At 42.4% G+C, this 22,914-nt stretch overlaps 1 protein-coding gene across 4 annotated transcripts in view; it reads right to left on the bottom strand.

The window, feature by feature from the left end:
- The window catches only part of KIAA1210 (KIAA1210 ortholog), a 50,488-nt gene that overhangs the window by 3,373 nt on the left and 24,201 nt on the right, over positions 1-22,914 (bottom strand). For 3 of the 4 annotated variants that reach the window (XM_059859308.1, XM_059859305.1, XM_059859309.1), the window contains exons 2-11: positions 19,286-19,356; positions 14,300-14,468; positions 11,267-11,396; positions 8,672-8,830; positions 8,054-8,119; positions 6,380-6,592; positions 5,770-5,887; positions 3,428-5,017; positions 2,533-2,681; positions 1,953-2,052 (exon numbers count right to left, since the gene is read on the bottom strand). In XM_059859308.1, coding sequence (XP_059715291.1) covers positions 1,953-2,052; positions 2,533-2,681; positions 3,428-5,017; positions 5,770-5,887; positions 6,380-6,592; positions 8,054-8,119; positions 8,672-8,830; positions 11,267-11,396; positions 14,300-14,468; positions 19,286-19,356 — 2,765 coding nt within the window. The remainder of the gene's footprint in view (positions 1-1,952; positions 2,053-2,532; positions 2,682-3,427; positions 5,018-5,769; positions 5,888-6,379; positions 6,593-8,053; positions 8,120-8,671; positions 8,831-11,266; positions 11,397-14,299; positions 14,469-19,285; positions 19,357-22,914) is intronic. The other variant, XM_059859306.1, reaches the window with a different exon arrangement.

Raw genomic sequence — 22,914 nt, 5'->3', positions numbered from 1 at the left:
TAAGATGAGGTAGGAATTCGAGGGTTACTGAAATTTTGATTTTGAAAATCATTTCCCCATTTTGGGAGAGAACCTTCTTTATAATAAACACAACAAACCAAACAAATAACTCCTCTGGATATTAACTCTACATCCTTTCCACCAGCAGCACTTTCAACTAGACAAAGTCCTCGTTGGGCTAATGGGAACCAAATCAGAGAAGAGAAGAGTTTACATTTGGGATTCCAAATTTCCTTCTCATGTGTAGATAGTGCTGAACATTTCCTAAACGATAGGGCCTGGCTTTCTGAGCAGCAGAAGAGCAGAGTTTTCCTTAAACATCAGCACTAGTCAGAGCTTTTAGTGATGCTCAAGTCATGGGACACCAGAATATGCCTACAAATGCTACGTCTGGAGGCAAGGAAACAGGCAGTGGATGTCAGGAAACCAGGCCAATTCTGGGGAAGAGGTGATCCCCAAAAACTTGTAATTCTGCTGTAAGCACCACAAAGACTGCAAGTTCTAGTGAACAAGTAGCAGAGCAATTTGTGGAGTTCAGAATTTTGACCAAAGGCTGCTGGGCTTCCAAGGTTAGGATGATGCAAGATACAGAAATCCAGTCAGCCTTTCAGAGGAAGACCTCATCTGAGCAAAAATCAGCCTGTTTATGTTCCATCTCTCACTTTGCACCTAAAACCATAAGACAAGCAGATTCCTTTTTAGAATATGTGGTATTTTAATCACACATACATACAAAATTAGCTGCAACCAACATCAGAGCTTCTGTGTTGGTGCAAACACCCTGAGCCAGTCACCTACTGTGGTAAGGGTGAAAGCTAATTTTGTAGAGCCTGTAGATTCAGAAATGGTTAACAGCTCTAGCAATAACTAGTACAGGTAGTAGCACAGAGGTGCTGCCAAATATCTCTAGTACAGCAACTCTGGGTGCTGCTGGGTTACACAGGGAAAGAAAGGGGCCAGGTGCATGGGCTCTTTCCAGACAGCATCTCTCACTGTCTCAGCTGCAGGAATCTGCAGTGGAAAAGCCACAGGTCTGGCACCGTGGTGCATTTCTTACCCACTTGGGCAGTATCTGCAATCAGTAGCTTTCAGCTAGCACAATGTGCTTTTACAGCTGAAGGACTGGCTTCTCTGTGTCTAGCTGGAGTGTGCTGCTGAGGCTTGGCACCGCCCTGAGTGAGCAGGGAGGGAGAAGCTGCAGCCCAGCGGAAGCCTTGGAAGAGGTAATGTGAGTCACCAAGTGAGTCACACTCTTCCCCTGCATCTTTAATATAGAGAAACATAGCTAAGTGCTCAGGAGAGGGGCCCTCCAGCCTCTGTGTTCACCTGAGGGTGAAACTGACTCTACATAAATTATTCTTGATACATGTTTATCAAATTATTCTTGATACATGTTTATCTCTTCCACACATCTGGCCATATTCAAGCCACGCTCTTCTGTGCCTTGCTGCTCTCATTGTTAGAAAGTATTTCCTAACATCTAAGCTAAACATCCCCTGGTGCATTTTAAGTTCATGCTGGCCATAAAAACCTTGTTTTTTAAAAAGTCTTGTTCTCTGCAGAAAATTTAGTTGTCTTTTCTAGACTAAACAACTCCACTCCTATCAGCATTTCCTGGCTGACCGGAGATCTAGAAGACCTGACCTTTTTTGCTGCTCTCTTCTGGACACTCTCCAACTTCAATTTCTATTCTTTAGTACTGATCTTGGCCAGTAATAAATCACCAGACTGTTTATATGCCATTTCATGAACTGGCAGTGGAGATAAGAGTTCCTCACTTGCTCTCTCTGCTGAGCAAACAAGCCATTATGTCGACTTATCCAAAAACATGGTCCAAATAGGCCTTATATAAAGTGTGCTGATTATAAAAACGGTGTCTCTCTTCCCCCATCCCTGCCACCCACACCACTTACTGCTGCAAACTGTAGCCACTATGTAAAGAAAAAGAATACCTGCTGCTGCAGACACACCAGTCTTCATTTGTGTTTTCTTGTCCTGAGAGCTGGAAGGCATCTTCTTCTTCAGAGTGTTCTCACCAGCACACATCTCTGGCTGCAGCATGAGGAGAGAAGAAAAGAATGCAACTGACTGCCAGCCATGGGCACTCATAAAGCTCACCCTGGCAACCTCTCAAACCTGCCTGTGGAAATGCAGCAAAAGCCAGGCAAGGATGGCTGGGAACATCCTGTAGGAGGGAGGGAGAAGGCAGTGAGGAAGTTAATGCAACTCAAAGCAGCTACATAAACATGCTCTGAGCAATGAGAAAGCTCTGAAAAGGTTCAGGTTTGAGCAGTGCAAAGAAAGATATAGGAAAATCCAGCTGTGAAAGGAATCCTGTGACAGTGCAGTCCCGGGCGTTTGCTCACTTGCATCACTTGTCTGTCTCAGTGTTTTAGAGGCCAGACCTGCAAAGCTCTCTTTGGGTAGTGCTCACAACACACCTCCCATGAAGCCAATATTGAGCAGTTTGCAGAAGTACCCAGGTGACCTGGGGCGGGATTCACACCCATGCAGCATTACTTGGTACTCTACCTCCCCTTGATCCACTTTGGCCAAAGCTTTGTCTTCATCTTTATGTTCTTTGGCAAGAGGGTGGTCCTGGAAACCCTTTTGTTTCAGCTTTGCCATGGAGACCCAAGCTGGTTCAGAGGAAGCAGTTTCCAAATATGGAGAGACTTTTTCTACAAAATAAGCATTTTTGAAGTAAAGAAGGGATTTAGGTCAAGTCAGTCTAAAGAAGCTGGTGCTTCACATTTTAAATCCTTCAGCATCTGTAACACCCTTTGAACATGGTGGAGATAAAATTACCTTCCCTGATGATTTTGTCCTTGGCAATAACTTTTTTTTCTGTTTATTCTCCAGTTTTTGACTCAACTGTGCTTCTGTCTAAGTTTATGGCAGATGTCCCACTGAGATCACTGTGAACTGGATTCTGCCTTTGAAACAACATCCTTCCACTGCAGATTAAATGAGTACTACAGTAATGATTTTTTCATGTAGGCAGTAAAATACAGGCCTCCTTGTCACTTTTAAAATATTTTAAATTAAATAATTGTATAAAAAAATAATCTCACCTAATGCAACTCCTAGTTAAAGTTTGAGCAGCCGCCATCTGAATTTTTAACTAAAACTGCAGCAAGTTTTACAAATCACAAATACCTCATACCAGAAATGTTTCAGAGGCATTTAAGCTATTATTCTGTTGTTCTTCTTGCTGGAACTCACCCTTCATTAAGATAAGCCAAGAATTCTCTTGACTGGCCAAATCATCAAGCCAATTAAATTATAGTGGTGATGAACTCAAGGCTGAATTTGGTTCTTAGCCAAGAGGATTTTTAATTTTTTTTTTTTTTTGTGCTGCTCTGCCAAGACTGTTTACATGACCACTGTTTTCTACAATGTTTGGATACAAATACAGCACAAATACCTGAAGGCTTATAACCATTTTGCTTCTTTGCCCCTTCTTCTGATCTTGCCTTGGCAGGGTTTTTGTTTTCTAGGAGATCTGGTTTTTTAACAACTGATTTTGTGTTGACAGGAAGGCTTGGAGGTGGCTTCCCAGTGCCCATCAATTTCTGATCCTCCTTGAGTGAAGTAGAAGAAGCAACTGGAGCAGCTGAGGGCAGCAGCTTTGGAGGCTCTACACGGCTTTCGTTCTTGTACTTTAGTAAAGAGGATGTTCTTCTTAGTCTGACCCCAAAAGGGCTCTCAAAGTTTTGTGTTTCATGGTCAGCCCACTCCACAAAAGAATTCAAGTGCAGATCTCTGTCCTTACAATCTCCATCAAATCTATCTGAGTTGGTTTTTGCTGTTTCCTGCATAACTGCATCAAAACGTGTGGGCTCTTTTGCCAATCCTTCAAAGAACTCTGGTCTTATAGGAGATGTTGGAGAACTTCTGGAATAGGAATCTTCCTTTGAATTTGAACCCCCTGAGAGAGATCTTTGCCATGCTGGTGCAATGGTAAATCTGACTGGTTTAGCAGAAGCAGCCCTCAGTGGACTCTTTAGATTTTCGTCTGATGATTGACTGCCTTCTGCTGTTTTTCGGTGAGAAGCTGTAGTGCTTACCTTACTGTCAGCATCAGAAGATATATTACTCTTCAAGCCAGCCAAACTTGAAGAGGCAAGACACCCGATGGAAAGTTTATCAGAAATGCATGATGTGTTGGCCTGTTGACTGCCTTGATTACCCTTTGAAACAGGAACAATTTCTGCTTTAAAACATACTTCCAATTTACTGCAAGGTACCACACAAACTGCTTCTGAGACAGATGCAGCAGGGTCTATTTTTTTTTCTACACTGTCCTTGGATAACTGAAATTCCATAATTTCACAAGTTTCTTTGTCATTTTTTGCTACTGAACTCTTTTCAGACCTCAAATCAGCCACTGTCTTGATGTCAGAACAAGACTCTGCATCAGCTACTGCAGCTTGTGGAGTACCCAGTGCAACACCTGAGACAGCATGGCTGGAATGATTCCCAGCAGTACCAAAGCAGAGTTCTTCTTTGCCACTAAACAGTGGATCCCCCTTTTCCTGGGCTTTAATGTTTGGATCCACAGAATTTACTGAGGAACTCGGTGCAACTGCTGGCAATATATCCATGCCAGATGTTTCCACACCCCTGCTAATCAGGTCAGCTGCTGGCACGTCTGGAGACACAGCAGCTTCTCCTTCAAGTTGTTGCAGCTCTGGAAGTCCAGGTACTTCATCACTGGTACTTGGAGGATGTGTTTTTGATTCATGAGCAGCCCCATCTGCAGAGTTCATCCCTCCTGCACTGTGGTGTCCTTGCAGGTTCACTGGAGAGGGCTCAGGCCTCAGGAGAAGTGTGGCTCCTTTGTAGTGATGGCCCACACCAGGAAGGCACCCATCCTCTTGCAGCAAAGCACAGGGGTCTTCTGCCACAGGTGTGGAATCACAAGAGCCAGGGGCAGCATCAGTGGGAGTTTTTACACCTGGTGTCTCCTTAGAACCATCTCCCTTTGCACAGTGTCCCACCTGGGCTGGTAATCCTGTATTGAACAGAGGAAGAGAGTGTGCACTTAAAGGTGACAATTCAGACTCCATCTGTATGCATTGCAGATAGTGCAGTCCTTTAACAGGAATGCCCCATGTCTGGGCACTGCTGACTGATAAACAAGCTTGTTCAGAGCCTACTTAGGAATGGGCTGTCCCAGTGAGAGATTAATAAAATTTCAGTTTGAACATACCTAATCCAGGGAGTGACTGAAAGTTGCTGTCTGTTTCAGGTGTACTCATTAGCTGCTGTTCAGCTGTTTCCTGTGCATACCCTTAGCTGTAAGACCACTAGCCAGATTTCTCTAGATATTTCTGCATGTGTGTGCCTAGAAAAGCCACCTACAATGACTGGGAAAATTCTCTCTGGGTGAGTGGCAAAGGAAGATCCACTAAACAGAAGCCAGTCAAAGTCACCTGACACACACAACATATAATGCTGTGGTTAAGGTTTTTCTGAGTGTCAAGGAACTCAGATTCACACACTGAGGTCCAGCCAGCTGTGCAGGACATGTGCTTCTGAAAATGATGCTTTCAGCTCATGGAGTTTTTTTAGTGCTGCCCTCAAAGTTCACCACTTCAGCATCACTTTGTTGAGTGTGCTTGACTTTTTCCATCACAACAATTCAGCAGCCAGGATTGGTTTTATGTTATAGAACCAAAAGATGCCTAGTTTGGAAGGACTAACAATTCAAACAGGTCCTGTCAGTGCTATGCAGAAGAGTTCAAGCACCCAAAGTAGCAATACCTGTGTCTTCATTACCTTCCCAATCGCTTTTATGTTTGTCACTCTCAAGTAATTCTGTTGAATTTCCCTTCCTTTCTGGAGTTGCAGGAAGACAAGTTTCATTTTCCAGCTGCTCCACCTAAAGAAGTGAAGAGGCTTTAATTAAAGAATCATGCACAAAAATTGTAGTTTATACACATGCATTTCTATGAATACTCAAATCACAGAAACAAAACCTCCCTCCTGTAATTTACCAACACTGTGGGTAATGTACTATTCTACTTAAAAACTAGATTTGTAAAAATAGACTTAGGCCTCTATAAAACTGACATTTAGCTTTTCAAACACCAGAAGTCTTTTTATGAATGAAGCATAACCCACAATTTTTGGATAAATAATGAAAAACAAAAATCGTGGTCTTTCAGTTTCCACGATATTTAAATTTCCAGAGTATTTTTTGGTTGGTGGTTGGTTGGTTGGTTGGTTGGTTGGTGCAAAAGAGGTGTTCTCCCTTCTTCCAATGGAAGAAGTAAAGGAACGTGGATAGGAAAGAAAAAAGAGATTAAAATATCAATTTAAAACTCACACTCATTTCCTTCTGCCCAGTGATTCTTTTGCAGAAAACACCCACCTGCAGGGGCAGCTGGTGCTTGTTGGTGAAGCCCTTCTGTTTGCGAGGGTTGATGGCAATCCTGTGCCTGGCTGCTGAGGTGTCCAGGCAGCCCAGGGGACTGGCAGGGAGGGTGAAATCAACAGGAAGGAAGCTGCTGCCTTGGGGCATGGGGGTCCCCTGAGTGGCAGAGGATAAAGGACTGATGGGCCTGGAGGAAGCTCCAGAAGGTATCTGTAAAACAGAAATACAATGCTGTAGATGTTTTGCTTTACTTCCCTGCGTCTCTGGAACATTTCCTGTGTTAGCTCGTTCCATTTCAGAAGCTTGAAGTGGCTGTAGTTTCGAGCATAAATCCTCATTTTAAAAGGCATGCCTAAAGTCATCTGTGCAGAGAGATTACTGGGGTCGGTGTGTTCAGCTGAACACACGGTACAGAACACAGAAGGAGAAATACCTGTCTCTGTCACAGGGAGAGCCTCAGCCTGTCCCCCCCCAGCTCCCACCTGCAAAGCCCTTTGCAGTTTATGCACACACCAGCAGGAGACACTGCTGCCGTTTGTACAACTGCCTCTTCATCGCAGTAACGTGACCCACCGCAGAAATACATTATTTAAAAGCCACAGGAGTGGCACGGATATTCGCTCCTTATTATCTCCAAGAAAGCTGCCATAGCCGCTTTTCTCTTTCAATATCAACTTTCAGGAAAATCAAATGCTTTTCAGAATAGAATATCAGAACCATCTTCCAGACAGTGATGTGGATCTCATCCTCACAGCAATGCTGCTCTGGGGAACTGAACAGCAGTAACCCAGGATTGTGCAATCAAAATAAAGGGTTTACAGAAATGTTTGTGCAAAGGTGAAGTTTGTGTGGTTTTGCTACAGTTTTGAAATGCAGACCAAACTTTCTGGAACACTTGCAAAATGTCCCAGACGTGCCAAAGAAGCTTCATTCACAAAGCTGGGTGACACACAGCCAATGCTCTGTGCCTGGCATTTGCAGTTTAGTTTTGTTTAAGCTTTGGATATAACACAGCATTTCAGACACATATGCTGATGGAGCTTTAAAGATCATGGAAACATCTCCACATCTCATCTACAAAAACTGTCAAGGTACATCAAAAAATATCACCTCTGCAAATTTTCCCAATCTGGTCAAGGACTGTGTTGTTCTGAGAGCAGAACCTGCTGCTTCTCATGGTCATTTATTATCCAAAGAAAATTGCAAATTAAAACACACCCTTTCCTGTGGAATACCTGCCATCAGGAAAGGCTGGTCCTGCAATCATTTCCCATGATAAGAGAGATGGAGGGCACTGCTCACAAGCCTCTGCTGATGGGAAGGTGTGATTATTTGGTATGGAGGCCCTGGGACATGGGAGCAGAATTAAAGTGCTTTGCCTGGTCCAATGTTTTGTGTAACTTTATGGATTCATACAGTCACAGTGCTGCCTCTGTGCTGTTCACACAACCCACCTACCAACAGATTTCTGCCTGTCTTTATTTCTTATTGACAACCCTGAGAGGTACATTTCAAGTGTCATTTGCCTCACTCTGGACTCTAAAAGAATTGTTTCCTAGGATACACTGTACCCAGAATCAATTTTAAAAATAAAATTACTGTACTGGCTCCATACAGACTCCACGTGTGCCTTCTCAGGGAAGTTCATTAGCAGGAAAAGGAGCTATTTACCTGTTCATCTTCACTGTCTGTCCCTCCTAAACTCAAAGAGCTATGACGCTGAACAGGGTTGGAGGACTGTGGGACAAAAGGAGGAAGAGGGTAAGTCAAGGGAAGTGTCACACTGAATTCTCTTGAGCTAGATATCCAGTGCTAATTATGAGAAAACACAAGAGGAAAAATAAAGGAAGGGTCACTGGGTCCCTGCCTTACACATTAGGTTTAATTTCTTCACTAGCATCAAACATAAAGCAAGGGAGATTTCTCCTGCATTGAGATACACCAGGAAGGCTGACCACAGGAGGCAGTACATTTTATAAAGCTATTTTGGGTTATTGTTTTAAAATCATCAGATTTACAAATTCTCACAAGTTCACTGAAGTCTGAAATCCCACATTTGCTTATGATAAAAGTCAGAGTCCTGGTCCCCATAAAAGCATGGCAAATTGCACCCAGACAGGGTATTTGTAGGGTCAATTTCCAGGTATAGCTCAGAGTGAAAAGTCCACAATCCATCCAGGCAATTTCTTCTGGTTCTAACAGATCTGTACCATCATGTACAAACAAACAAAATGGTCTTCCCCTTCTCTAGGCAGATTTTCTCTTTTCTGTATGGATGGTCAATTATACCTTGTTTGGTGAATCTTTCAGAGCTTCATGAAGGGTTGAAATTTCAGGAGGGCTTCTAGGTAGACCATCATCTTCAGAAACAGCACCTGCATCTTCCAGTTTTTTCCCAGTTATAACAAGAGGAGGTGATCCAAGTTTGACATTCTGCTGCAACTGAAGCTGTGGTTGAAATACAGAATATAAACTTTCAATGGTAAAATTTAAAGAGGTTCTGGACATTGCAACTCAGATGCTCCTATGAGATATGCAGAATCTTTTAGTCAACAGAAAAACTTGAAGTAACAGACAATTTAAAGAAAAGAGCCATTAATAAAATTTTATCCAGCTACATTCATCAAGGACCCATAATTAAAACTGGCATTGGTATAAAATTAAAATTAAAATCTGTTTTCTTCAGTAATTTAACACAAGGAGACGGAAATTTCACCATTCCAGAAAATTTACTACAGATTAACTCCATTTAAATTAAAAACTTTCAAGAGTCCAGATTTAATTCTTTAGTCACATAAATTTAGGTACTTAGTCACACAAAGTATTGCCAGTCAGCATTCCCAATCCCAGGTTCATGGAGTCACCTTTCCCTCACAAAGCCCCTCCAAATTTGAGAGCTTGTTACAACCCTCTCCCACACAATTAGCTGAGTCACGATTTTTATACAATACCAAATTAATTTCATTTCTGGTCCACCCTAATGAATTGCTTGTTAATTTCCCCCACCATCACATCCTGGTCATGTCTACAGCAAGAATGGTAACAGCAGCCAGGAACAACTTTGTTTGTAAAGGAGTGTGGGGATTCTTTTCCAGGATTGCACAAAAGAATGCTCTGGCCGGCCCTGACCCTAGAAAAATACAACAAAGTCTGCAAACTCACAAGCAGCCAGATGTTCCCTCAAACTAAAAATGTTCAGATCTCAGGAAACACCATTACTAAAATTCTTGGCTTAAGTCTGTCAGCTGTGACAAAGCTGGAATAGAAACAAGGTCTGAACACAAACTTTGTCCTTCAACTGAAAACTGAAAAATATTCTCAACAGAATATTTCCAAGATAAACATGCAGACTTAATTTTTCTGTTTCTTTGCTTATTAAACCATATTGGGTAATTTTAAGCCTAGCTTTGTGTTTTCTTGCAATCTATGCAGTCATTTACACCTCTGTAAAATAGACCTAAGAAGCTGCAACTCTTATTCAGCAAGATGAATCTATAATTCCTATAGATCTAGCTGCCACACAGGGTAGCACAATGTCTAGAACACCAGTGCCCCAGTTCCAACAGCTTCCTTTTGCAATTTATGGGCATTATATTGCAATACTGTGATATAGGGGCAACACAAGGCAAACAATGTAAGTGTGCACTTAATGGGAAGGAAAAGACAGAAAGTCAATTTTGCTTTGGTCTCTTCACAACTTCCTGTCTGTCTTAGATTTATTATTAAATTTATTACATGCAGACAGCAAAGTGGTGTGGGGGAAACTGAATTTGCATTCTGTCTTCTACTGGTAGAAGTTAATTTACATTGCTAAGAAAGTACCTGCTTTTATTAGTGCTTGGCTTTTATTCTGACAAGAAGCAAGCTCACAGAAAAAGCCTGTCTGTCAGAGCTACAAAAATAGTGCTGGCAGTATTACATTGCTATGCAGGATGATGGATGGGGAGAGGGCACAGTGGACTGCAAACAGCATGAAAAGAGCTTTTCCCCCCAACAATGCTCTGTAATATACAAACATGTTTTCTTCTGCTACTCCTTTAATTATAGAACAGCTTTGCCTGTTTTGCAGTCTTAGAAAGGAACAAGTCCCTCTGTGCATCTTCTATTACTCTACATGTGACTCAATTGTCTTCTGCAACATGAAGCTCACACTGAGCAAAGGAGGAATTTCAATGACCTTTGGCTCCTTATCAAGCAGTTTTATTCAGTCTCTGGAAAAACCTTAAACTTTTATCTGAGTGTTCCAAGCTGGGCTGCTGGTGAAATGCAATTAATATAATCAACAGTTCATAAGGGAGCTGTCAAGGAGGGTTCAGTATTGCCTTGGAAGAAGGAAATGACCCAGCAGAATACAGTATCTTTTGCTGGCAGAGATCAGGAGAATAAACATATAAATAAAGCTGTCAGAGCATCCTGACATATCCATCATCCCACACACTTTTCCACAGCCGCTGGCACTACCATGTATAGTGAAAACATCTGAGCCAGAACTGCCAAAAAGAGTAACACAAATAATGTATCAAGAATAACAGTGTAAGGGACTCACTACAGTATAAATTATTAGCTTTAACACAAAATCAGTAGCTATGAAGTAAAGAACATAAATCCCCTTGGAAGAGGACACACTTAATAAAGAAAGCTTCCGAGAGTTCATGAACTGGATTCACATCACACACTATGAGACCTGGGCAAGGCTGAAAGCACCAGGACTGCTCAAAAATTCAGCTTCCAAGAGGCAGAGTAGATGCAAAAGTAGCAAATGTGGCTTTAGACACTTCAGTCAGCAAAATCCTAAGGCACACAGCAAAAGGAATCAAGCAACAGTCTTTCCTGGGAGACAGATGACAAAAAGCAGCACTACTGATGAGGGGATGATGTTCTCACCTGTAAAGCTTTCACTCTTCCAGGTCTGTTTTCCTGAGACAAGACATGACCTGTCACGTTTCCTGGTGCAGACTCCAAAATGAAGACACTGTCATGGGACAAGGCTTTGTTTCCCATGCTACCCTTGGGCCTGGAATGGAAGGAGGATGAGTGGTCATGCACTGGGTACATCCCCACACCACCAGGACAGAAGGATGACAAAGAGGCCAGAGTGGGATGCATCATGCTTCACCTCAGATTTATGCATGTTTAAGACAGTCACTGTTTGCTTCTTTTATACTCAGAAGAGAGGAGGAACACATTTGATCAAATGCAGATGTCCCTTTGCAGTGCACTCAGCATCTGCACTGAACACACAAGTCAGCTTGCTGACTAGAGGGGGAGTCCAGTGTGATGAGGTCCCATGTTAGGAGTTAGGTGGATGCAAACCACCCTAAAAAAGGTCTACATTGCAGAAAGGGACCACAGGAGTCCCCTGTCCTTCTTTGGTGGCAGTGTGGATAACATGAGACATTCAGGATAGAGCTTTTGCAGCCTGGTGTGTGTCATACCTGCCGAAGATGGTGGATTGTTTTTTCCCTTCTTGTAAATGTGGGCAGAAAATTTAACTTTGATATGTTAACAAACTTGACCCAAATCCTCTCGTGTCCAGCAATAAAACCAGTTGCATTCACCCATATCCTAAATATGATCAGATCCCAAGTGTATTAAAAAATGTAAATGGGACAAGTGCTCATGGCTACAGTTACAGACCCATCAATGGCCAGGTTAAAGTGCCTAGGTAAGACATTCCTGCTCTGTTTCTGTGCTCACTGGGTGTCAGCCCAGTGAAGCAGTGATGAGTTCCCACAGCAGCTCTTAACTGAGTTGTAATTAGCTGAGATTGATTGGGCTTGGGCTATTAAGTTATGCAGACCAAATTTTGCACTTCAGTGGCAAAACAAGGAAGGCTCCAAATCATTTATTAACCAAGTTCCACCAGCATTGGCAGGTACTATTTGCACATTTCTTTGTCCAAAAGACAACAAGGATAGCCTCTACCAGGATTTCATCCCAGTCTTGAACTGGAAAGCATCATAGAATATTTTCTCATTGTTGGCCATGAGACTATTAACAAATACAAATTACAAGGATTCCTTGGCTCAGATGCTGCACAGGCAATGCTTTGCCTCTGAAAGTTTAGCTCTGGGGAACAGAGGATGATTAGGAACACAACTCTGACATGAGAAACTCAGTATGTCAAAGTTCTTCTGCAAGGAAGTAAAATAGGCTGTTTGCTAACCATAGATTTTCTCTTTATTTAGAAGCTGAGAAAGACTGAACATTCATTAAGTAAATGCACTATGTAAAAAACCCCAAACAAATTACTCTTTTTCCTCCTGCATCCCCCTTCTTCACATCTCCAGAGACACCTCCCCTAGCTGCTGAACTAACCCTTCTGTTGCCCCAAAGGTGTAGTCAGTCAGTCTGCAGTTATACACAGCCTCACAGCAGGGCAAAATAAATTTGCTCTAAGTTTATGTTGTGTTGAAGGCAATCAGAGCTGTTTCTCTCACAGCACAGGTCAGAGTTTGTGCTTCCTCCCATTATACACCATGGTTAATGTCTGTGTAAGTCTACAGGACAGCAGCTCTACACACAAGCAAGGCACTTGCCCTATTTCATCATTAATGAAGCCATCCCATCCTTTTGTGTTTGATTTTATAGTCCTTTTCAGTACAAGGGGTACTCCATATGGGCAGGACACAATTTTACTGCATGAAGAAAAACAGTCATGCAGCTTTTATTTACTGCAATGTATGTTCACTATTAGCTGGCATATTTTATTTATTGCAAAGAATGCATGTGCATTAAGATGTATTTGGCTTTCCATCTGGGGATTCTTTACCCATAAGGGCTGAGGTCTCTTTGTTCTTGAGACTGCCAGTTCAAGATTTCTGTCTTTTTTTCCCTCTCTGCATATGTATCAGATGTGTTGGCAAGAGAATTACTGTATTTTCTTCTGGCAGTCACCAGCATTAAAAAAAAAAAAAAAAAAAAAAAAAAACCAACCATAGGATTAAATATAGAATTAACTGCAGCTTTAGTACAGATCAGTCTCTTATGTGCAAATCTACATTCCTCTGTAATTCCAGGCAGTATAAGTATATGTATATGTATATGCATATGTGTATGTGTGTGTATATTTCTGCTGAAGCTAAGGATGCACTAACTAAAGCCCAGATGTTTCAGCCATTGCCTGTCCACACTGATTTCCCTATACAAATGCTCAATTCATTCCTGTGTATCAACATTCAAGCTTCCCACCAAACAGAAGAAATGATGGGACTCTAGGGGCAGTAGTTGTGTAGTTTGTTGGTCTAAAGATTATTAGTGACACAGTGCTGGCAGTGCTGACAGCCTGTATCACACTGACTGAGAAAAGGACATGCTTTTGAACTAACACCATTCAGGGAGCTGAGAAATGCTGCTAAGGACTGGCAAACCTCATTTACATGCACAGCCCTCCAGGGGTGGCTGACAAAAAACCAGGGCCCTTTGGTTGTTATCGGTGCCTAAAGGGCTAGGTAAGAGAGTTAAAGAAGCAATCACGCACTGATAATATACCAGAAATACTTTTCTCTTTACTGCAGCCATGACAGAGGGCATCACTGATGCTGAAAACACCCACACAGCTTCACAGTCTTCTCTGTACTCAGTACTCAGTCACCATCCTCTTCTTGTAGAGGTGCTGCTGATCAGACCCTCCTAGGCAGATTTCAAACACTAAAAACAATCAAAGCAATCTGGGCTATCTGGGCTCTTAGACTGAGAGGTTGGATCACCCCTGCCCCGGCTGCCCTCCCCCTCCTTTCCAGGCTGACTCTCCAAGCACTAGCAAAGAAAGAGGAAATTCCTGGAATTCCTTCATCAGCATTAGGGCTTGTTTTGCACAAATTTGGACAGAGGCTGCTCCTAAGGGGCCAACTCATGCTTTCATCCTACTGCTGTGAGAGGTCCACTTTTATTTATTTTCCTTCCCTGGCAGCTTACCCAGCCTCCCCCGGTGAATGAAGTGCAGCAGTGTTGAGCACAGCGATGCTGACATCGCAGCTGGACTGGCAAGGTTTTAAATTACTCTCTCCCCTGGGAGGTGGAGGTTCTTTCCTTTTCTTCTTGGCAAAGAAGTTCTTGAAAGTCTGAAATTTGGATTTTTTCTTTCCTGCAGCATGAAAAAAAGAAGAAAATTTAGGAAAGTTGGTGGTATTGCTTACCTTGGGTAATGTTATCTCTTAAATCCTGGAGGAAGCCTCAAAGCTGGAGCAGCCCATTCAGTTTCAGTCAGCTCCTCTGTAAATAATTCAGTGCTGGAGTCCAGTGAAAGGTGAAGCTTCAATTCTTACATTTGGTTCCTATAGAGCAACACTGGCATTAAGCTGACAATAGTGGTGCCTATCTAGGTTCCAGTCTATGCAAAAATATTCTTTATGTAGAGAATGTATCTATCTACAACTGAACAGGGATCATGCTTGGTGTATTTTCAATAAAAATTGCTGTCACTGTCCTTAGGTATTAATGTTCTGTATTCAGTTTGGTTTAGCTCTGCTTACTCTTCATTCAGTGCTCTAAGGAGACAGCACCTGAAGGACATTCAACGTGGGCAAAAAGATTGAAACTGGAAAAAGAATTAATAAACTCCAAAACCAAAATATATGTTTCCACATTAAACAACTGTCGCACAATAAAATCAACAACTCCTTCAGGGACAAAGAAGCAAACTTAAATTAAGACATTGTCTTGCAGGACACGAAAGCCCCAAACAGAGCAGCCCTAAGAACACAATTGAAAACTGATAATTTGGTTTCAGATTTTCCATAGTCCAAATGAAAATACAAAAACAAGTAAAAAACCCACCATGCAACATCACTGGTCTTTTATTATTAATAAGATCTAAGATAATTCAACATTCTTATGTATATTTTCTTTCAGCACACAAGTCCTGCATTTTGTCCCTGACCCTTACACTGAGGGGTCACTTTGAGTGGTTTGGGCCAAGCTATTGTACTAAGACCCCTGTGATTGACTTAAATACATACTCAGAGCAATAACATCATTGCTTAGCTGAGCCAGCTTCATTGTTCAATTAATACTTTACAGCAGTTGGCATAACACGTGCCCACAGCTGGAGGATTCCTGCATAAGCAGGGCATTATTTCAAGACAATTATTTTCTCTCGCAGCAATGATTTAGTTGGTGATGCTCTGTCTCAACGTGTGCCCTGTACGTGCAGGGACCTCTGCCAATGGGCCTTATCTGGGCTGAAACTGCCACACACAGCTGCAGCAGACAGTGGCCACTTTGAGAAACAAACAATGATACTGAGATCTACTCCCCCTGTCTCCTCCCTGCTCCTCAGCCCAGTGCCAGCACCACGTGTCAGGACACACAAGGACATTGCCACAGTGTCCCCACCCCTGTGCAGAGCCCCCAAAGACCTGCAGCTGCTCTCCAAGTGACCTGGGCTGCTCCTGAGACCAAAGCATCTTTCAAACCATGGAAAGTGAGCTCTCACTGCAGTCTCACAATAACAGGGGGATGTGGCTGCTCTTGGGGAGGGTTTATCAGTGGAAGGCCTTTTTATCTTCTACTGCTGCTTATCAGGCAATGAGTGAATGAGGCAGCCACAGAAAACACACAGGTTGTGTTGCTGTGGCCCAGGCAACAGAGCTGATCCCAAGGGTTTGGGATTTGTTAAGGCTCCCAGAGGGCTCAATGAGCTTCATGCTGCAGCTGTAGCAAGAACTGGCAGGAGAACACAGGTCACACAGCAGGCACACAGAGCCTCTCCAGTTGAACAAGCATTGTGTGTGAGCTTCAGAGCCTTTAGAAACACATCCTGACCATTCCTGTCTCTCCTATCCACAACTAGACAATCTGTGTGGTATTCTTCCAGGAAACTTGTCAAAGCTGATCTGGTTTGTCTTAGATAGGCAAAACAAAAGTTTAATGAGTTTAATGAAAGCAGTCCCCAAAATTATCAGTTCTGCAATGTCTTCTTACACAGTCAATGACTCAAAGAATGACATTACAAACTTTGAGACAGGCAAAGAGCTCTGCAACTGCAAAGCTCTCTAAATGAGAAACAAGGACATGTACATTGGTGAACTGTCAGCTGTACAGACAGAAAGCAAGCTGGATTCTAGTGCAGGCATTATTGATGAGCTTCATTAGATGCTGGTGTTTCCAGAGGACTGGGAGAGTGTTAAAAAACCCAAACCAAACCAAAACCCACACCAAAAAACCCACCACACAATAAGAAGTGATCCTAAGGATGTTTGAGAGAAACAGACATAAGTCTTGCCACAAAAGCAAACATTGCCAAGGTACTGCTCCAAACACTTCTCTAGATCAGAAGTGGTGCTAACTGTGGAATGGAGGCTACAGAAAGGATTTCCAAACACTGCCAAGGAGAAATCCCCAGCTGGCATGGGACAACACTTGTACCATTGTGCAACAGAGAGGATCTGATGCAGACACATCAGTCACTTCAGTGCCTCCTCTAGACTCTAATTTATTACTGATGTGTGGGGTACATCCCCTCCAGCAATAACTCCTCTTCAACCATGCTCTGCTCAGCTGCAAACATTCTGTTGCCTCAGATGAATGAGAAGACAGCAAGTTTCCCTGCAGTTCCAGAGACTGGCACTTGCCACATTATTATGTAAAAAAAGATCAAATCACTACCAGGCACTCAGGGCTGGATGCAGATGAAAACTGTGGGACTGTTCTATGAGGGAGCACTCAGCAAAAAAAGAGATGGCTCAGAAAGACAATGCTCTTGTTTGCTTCCTGCTGGGAACAGCTCTGCTCTGGTTTTGCACACCACTAAAAGGATGCCACCTTTAAGCTAAAGGAGCCTCCACCTCAGTGCACTCTGAAGCAGCCCAACATAACAATAAATTGGTACTTGATACTTGAACTGATAAAATACAAGAGGACCTTAATACTTAAAATGGAAGAAAAATCATTGCATAACAAAAATCCAAGCTCAATCAACTATGCCTATTCCCGCTTCATCCACTGGTGATTTTTGAAATCTTATGGTTGCCATTCTTCAGTTTTATGGCATTAAAATTAAAATACTAAATTTCTAGGTTACTGCCATAAAAAGGAAAAGCCTTTCCAAAAATTAGCTGCTTATGCTATGTTTTAGCCAACTATAACAGAAAAGAAGCAGGAACAAGCATTTTCCTTTCTCTGTAAAGTTTCTGAATTCTGTATTTTTTGCTGTATTTTTATTGCCTGTTTCATTGTGTCTCCTGTGCACAGAGAGAATTAACTCAGGACTTTCTGCTCTTTGAATAGTTCTTCCCTATAACAAGACAGAAAATAAAAGGTTTCTTCTTCCAGTGCAAAAATTGCAATTGCAAAAAGCATAGGGAACATCTGATTTGGGAGGTCAGTGATCATATTCAAATTAAACCATTCATTTGGGGATCTCCTAAGGTCTCTGACTTCCTAGGGTGCATTCAGGAAGTATTTTCTATCTTTTGTTTCCCTCAAATCCAAGGACTAGATAGTTTCAACGTTAAAAACACCTGGAAAAAAAATCCCAACCTATAGTCAAGATTCTCAGAAAGTGTCCTGATTGTTCATGCAAATACCAGCTATTGGCAGACAGGCAATAAAATCATGGAATTCAGTACCACCAGCCTTGGGTGCTGACAGTTTTTGGTTCCTGCCACAGAGAAGGAGCAGCATGCACTGGAAGCCTTGCACTACAGACAAGAAGGCAAACCCCAAGAAATCAGAGTAACTGACTGGGCTGTGAAGGTGGGGATTTTACCCTCCTAGAGCCTTTACATCATGAGCTAATTATGAAGAGGGAGAGCTGAGGCAATTCTTCATTACCTTTGGAAGTAAACAGAAGATCTAAAATGGCTTTGTCCAGGTCCAGCCAAGTGTCTCCTGAACTCCTTGGCGACAGCACAGCAGCCTTTAACTATTTAAAATGCTCATTTAGGGTCAGAAATATTCCTGGTGGATTTAGAGCCAACACTTCAGATCATGAGCCAGGTCCTGCTTTTCTTATCACCCAAGTCAGAATTTGATCTCTTTTCTGAATCTTTTAGTGAACCTGAATACAAAATTTTCATGCATGGGCTTCCCACAAGCTTACCATATTGCTGGGATAGCACCAGACTGTGTGACAAACTAGACTGTAAATCTAAGAAACAAGAGAGTGCTGAGCATCTATCATTACACTTTCTTCACCTCTATCCATCTGCCAAGCAGAGTTCAACTAAGAGTCTTGTTGCCATTTGCTTATCTTTTCTAACAATATTTTGATAGTGGCAAATGTATTTCTAAAGGATAAAGCAAGATGACCTTTAAAACACAAACACTTAAGATGATTGCAAAACATTAGCCAAAGAAAAGAGAGAAAAATCAAATGGTGTGACAGCCACTTCTCCAGGGATGCTTCAGGCATGATGTTATTCCCCATATTCAAACTGGCAAAGGGGAAATCCTTTAATGTAAACAAGTCTGGCAGAAGCAAGATATTTTACTCTCTTGCCTATTATTCCATCCCCTCACACTGCTTGCATCAGACCATGTCACCAGATTAAAGAATAAGTAACAAATGGCTGCCTGTGGCCAGAGGCAGAGAAAGAGAGAGGCTGCTGGGGGTCTGACACAGCTCCCCCAGACAGAGGATTGTTACCAGGCTCAGCTCCCACCTCTGCAGGATCCATCAATGCAGGCACAACAATCAGCCCTTCAAGCTCTAACATCCTGCTTTTAAAATCCAGGTCGGAATCAAAAGGAATATTCTCCAACAGGATATGTCACTCCAGCATTGCACATTAAATCATCTTTTCCATAATACTGACAGCTGACAGAGACACACAGAATTTTCTTTACACTGCAAAAGAAGGCCCCAGAAAACAACACTGCAAAACAGGTCACTACAGACCTGACTAATTGAGGAAAACAAATCTCCCAACTCAGCTGTACATTCAGAGAACATCTGCTTACCTGTGAACTCTTCCACTGTGTCTCCAGGTGGCTGAGTGACCTCTGTGGGCCTCGTGGCCATTATATACTCACTGAAACAGAGATGAAAGGGTCAGTTTAATTTTAGTCCATCTCCCCAGCAGAACATGGTCCCACCCAGCATGAAGAAAGAACATAGCTGGATCCTTTCTAAAACTACATGCCCAAATGGCTATCACAAACATACCTTGCACACTTTTGTGCACTTTGGCCACTGAATTTTTCATTTTTTCAGTGACACTTACTTCTCCAGCCACAACTAATAATCCAGTCTAATCATTGTTAGCACCTCTGTCTTGCTAAGAGACCAGAATCAAAGCTTGCTTTTAGGAAAGATGTCACTACACTTGCTCAGCAAACACTGCAATGCTTTCCAGTCTTAGAATAATGAACCTTTGCTAGGGAGTGACAGCTCCACACTACTGTAAAAACCAGAAGTGCTCAGCTGCCCAGGGTTCATGCATTACAGCGTGCTCACAGCAGGCACCAGTCTAGTCTGTCATCATCATTAAAACCAGTTAAGCATCAGCACTGAAACATCATTCCAGGCTATGCTACATTTGTGGAAACCAATAGATCAAATTTATTTTGGATGCAGTGCAATCAGCTTTTAACCACAAGCTCTGAAACCTTATCGCCAGCAGGGCTATTGATCAACCAAATTAGCAGATGGCATCATCTTCCTCCCTGATGAAAACAGAAGTCCAGCCTAGTTTGAGATCATTCAGTGGTAACTGGCTCCACTTTGTATTTTCCAAACGGGTGTCTGTCACAGACAAAGGAATGAAGCAGCAGACCACAGGAGTTACAAATGTCAAGCAACAATGGAAATGTGACAGTTTAGCAGGGCAGCTCATAAATACTGTCCTTTGCTATGGAAGGTACCTCAGTGATACTTTTATATGAGTAGAGGTTCCCATGTGCTGTCAGGAGTCAAAGAGAAGAATCTGTACAACCAAATCCTGCTCTCTTTTCTGCATAGATCTCATCTAACAGTTTTCCACACTTCAGTGGTGTAACAGTACAGCCAAGTCAAGTATCTCAACAGCAAACAAGACTGTGATTCTGTACCAACTTGGCCAATCACTAAACTCTTCCATTTCTTCTGCATCACCCACATACTCTAAAATCTGTCGTGCCCAAAAGCACTGGGACCTTTCTATGAGCCCACATCCTCAGACAGCCTTAGAAGAGGAGGTGCACAAACTCAGAGGCAGAGGTGTGTGTGTCAGAGGAAAGAAAGGAGCAGCTCATGGAGGTAGAACAGGAGGGCTCCTGTGACAAAAGAGGCCATGGAGTGAAGCATTCCCTGCACTGGCCACACAGACATGGCAACTGTAAAGCTGCTGGGCTCTGGGGAGGAATTGGGGAGGTCTAAAAGAGAAGCAAAGTGCAGTCAAACAGATCCCCTGGGAGCACTGGGCACAGGAGAGCAGCAGCACAATCTAGTTCCAAATAATCTCACTTCTGCTGGTTAAAAACTAATGAAAAATTCATTGCAACAACCGGGACTGATTACATCTTTCCTAACTGAGATGCACTGAGGTTGTTCTTGAAACAATTGTCAGACAATATTGACAAGCAATAAAAAAAAAGATTTCTAAGTTTCCTTCAGGATGATCATAACCATTCAGCGGTTTTTCCCCTTGTCTCATCAATGATCTATGAAAATGTTTGTATTTCCTGCACACTTTATTTAAAGCAGTCATCAGTAGACTTTCTTACAGACTCTTTCCTTATATTAAAAAGAAATTTGGTTCCAATTTTTTCTCTCGACTTTATACACCATACACACTCTATTAAATTTTTCTGAGGTAAAGGGAAATGCATTTGAAATAAAATATTGAGAAAGCATTCAACAAATTAACAAGGATAAACTGACAAGTCTCCAGACTCGAGTTTATTTTCACAGAATGTGAGTGGACCTGGAATTTGGCTCATCTAGATATCTAACTTCTGCTTTTTCCACCTTCACTTAAACCAAAGCAAGAGAAAATTGATGCTTTCAAATCCAGATTTGTTTGCATCAGTTCAACATTTATTTAACTCAATGATCTCAGCTGCTCACTCAGAATCCTTCCAGCCTTTGAAGATATTTTGACTGCAGTGTTTACTGTCACTGCAAGCATTTATTTCCAACTGGTATATCTTTTACACAAGTAGAGCTACAACTGCAAAGCAGCTCAGCTCTGAGGCAGTTTCTTCACAGTCACATCAGCTCCAGCATTAACTCAATTTTATAGTTGAGTTCTCTGGGGCACATGGAGCTCAAATGTCAACTACAAGGGTGCCCCATTTAGAACCTCATAATCTTTTTCCAGTGAACTGAACATCATAGATTTTCTCAAGCTTTGAGTCAGTTGAAGTGGCTGAATTATGGGAAAAAACCCATATAATATATGGTGTATATATTCCACCAGCAAAGTGGAGGTTCCATCATTAAAAACCTGATGACATACCTGGAGGAAAGTCAGCAATTAGGTGGCATTTAGACTTCAAACTCTGGTGGCAGTGAGTTGTACTTTACAGAGAAGAGTTAGCAAATGTTGTGAGCCACACACCCTAGCCTGGAGGTCAGTGTCATGGAGAAAAAGAGGACAAAACCCCATCAATACAAACACGTGTGAGTGCACAGGCATTAAGCAATCGAAGCTCCAGACATCCACCACTGCCAGGCCTCAATAACAGCAGACAGACACAGTGTCAGGACGTATCAATACCCTGTGCATCCAGTGCAATCAGCTGTGCTAACCCCCTGTGAGCTCTCCCAGAGCATCACACCATTAGAGACAAAGTTTTCAGCAAATACTGTCTGTGTATTGATTTCCAGTGATGAAAATATCAGGTTAAATAAGTGGCTCTTTAGAGCAGTATTTCTGACACTCCTGAGGTGCCACAGGACAGCTGGGAGGAGATGCTTGCAGGGGATGCAGGAGACTTCTCCTCAGTGTGGAAGAGTGGGTACATTTCCCCAGTCTACACCTTTCTAATATGTTCTTAATCCTCTCTCTAACAGTATTTGCAATCCCAGTATGTGCACAGACCTCCTGCTGCAGAGGTACAGGGCACACAAGATGTTGAATCTGCCACCCCCCTCAAAAGCCAGACTCAGCCATGGCCAGTAAATCCACTGCATCAATTCCTATGTAGGGCCATGGAAAAGACTGAAAGTTTACCAAAAGTACAGTGTTTGCCTCTCCCTGCACAGCATGATGGGCTGGATTACCACAAATGTGAATTAATTAATTACTTGCAAAGAGTGGCTTCCTATGTAGATGCAATCACAAAAATAATTCTGACATTATTAGACCCCCATTCACTTTGCTGGGGTGTGCTTTAAAGCAGTTAAACTCCCACAAAGTTGCAGGGTTTGCTTTACCTTCAAAACAGAGATTGGAACTTAGTCACCACTACCCTCACTTGGTTTGATGTTTAGTTCCAGGCTCTCTCTGCCATCCCATAAAACATTTCCATTGATAACCCCACTGTGCTGCATTCACTCAGAGCCCTTCAACTCATTACAGGAACTAATGAGTCTGAAAAGTAATAAGAAATCTCCAGGAACAGGAGAAATGTCCTTGTCTCCCCTTTGCAAACTGAACCAAGTGGAC

Source organism: Haemorhous mexicanus, chromosome 14, assembly GCF_027477595.1.
Source record: "Haemorhous mexicanus isolate bHaeMex1 chromosome 14, bHaeMex1.pri, whole genome shotgun sequence".
Lineage (NCBI taxonomy): Eukaryota > Metazoa > Chordata > Aves > Passeriformes > Fringillidae > Haemorhous > Haemorhous mexicanus.
Note: the sequence above shows the minus strand (reverse complement) of the source record. Positions and strands in the feature narration are given on the sequence as shown.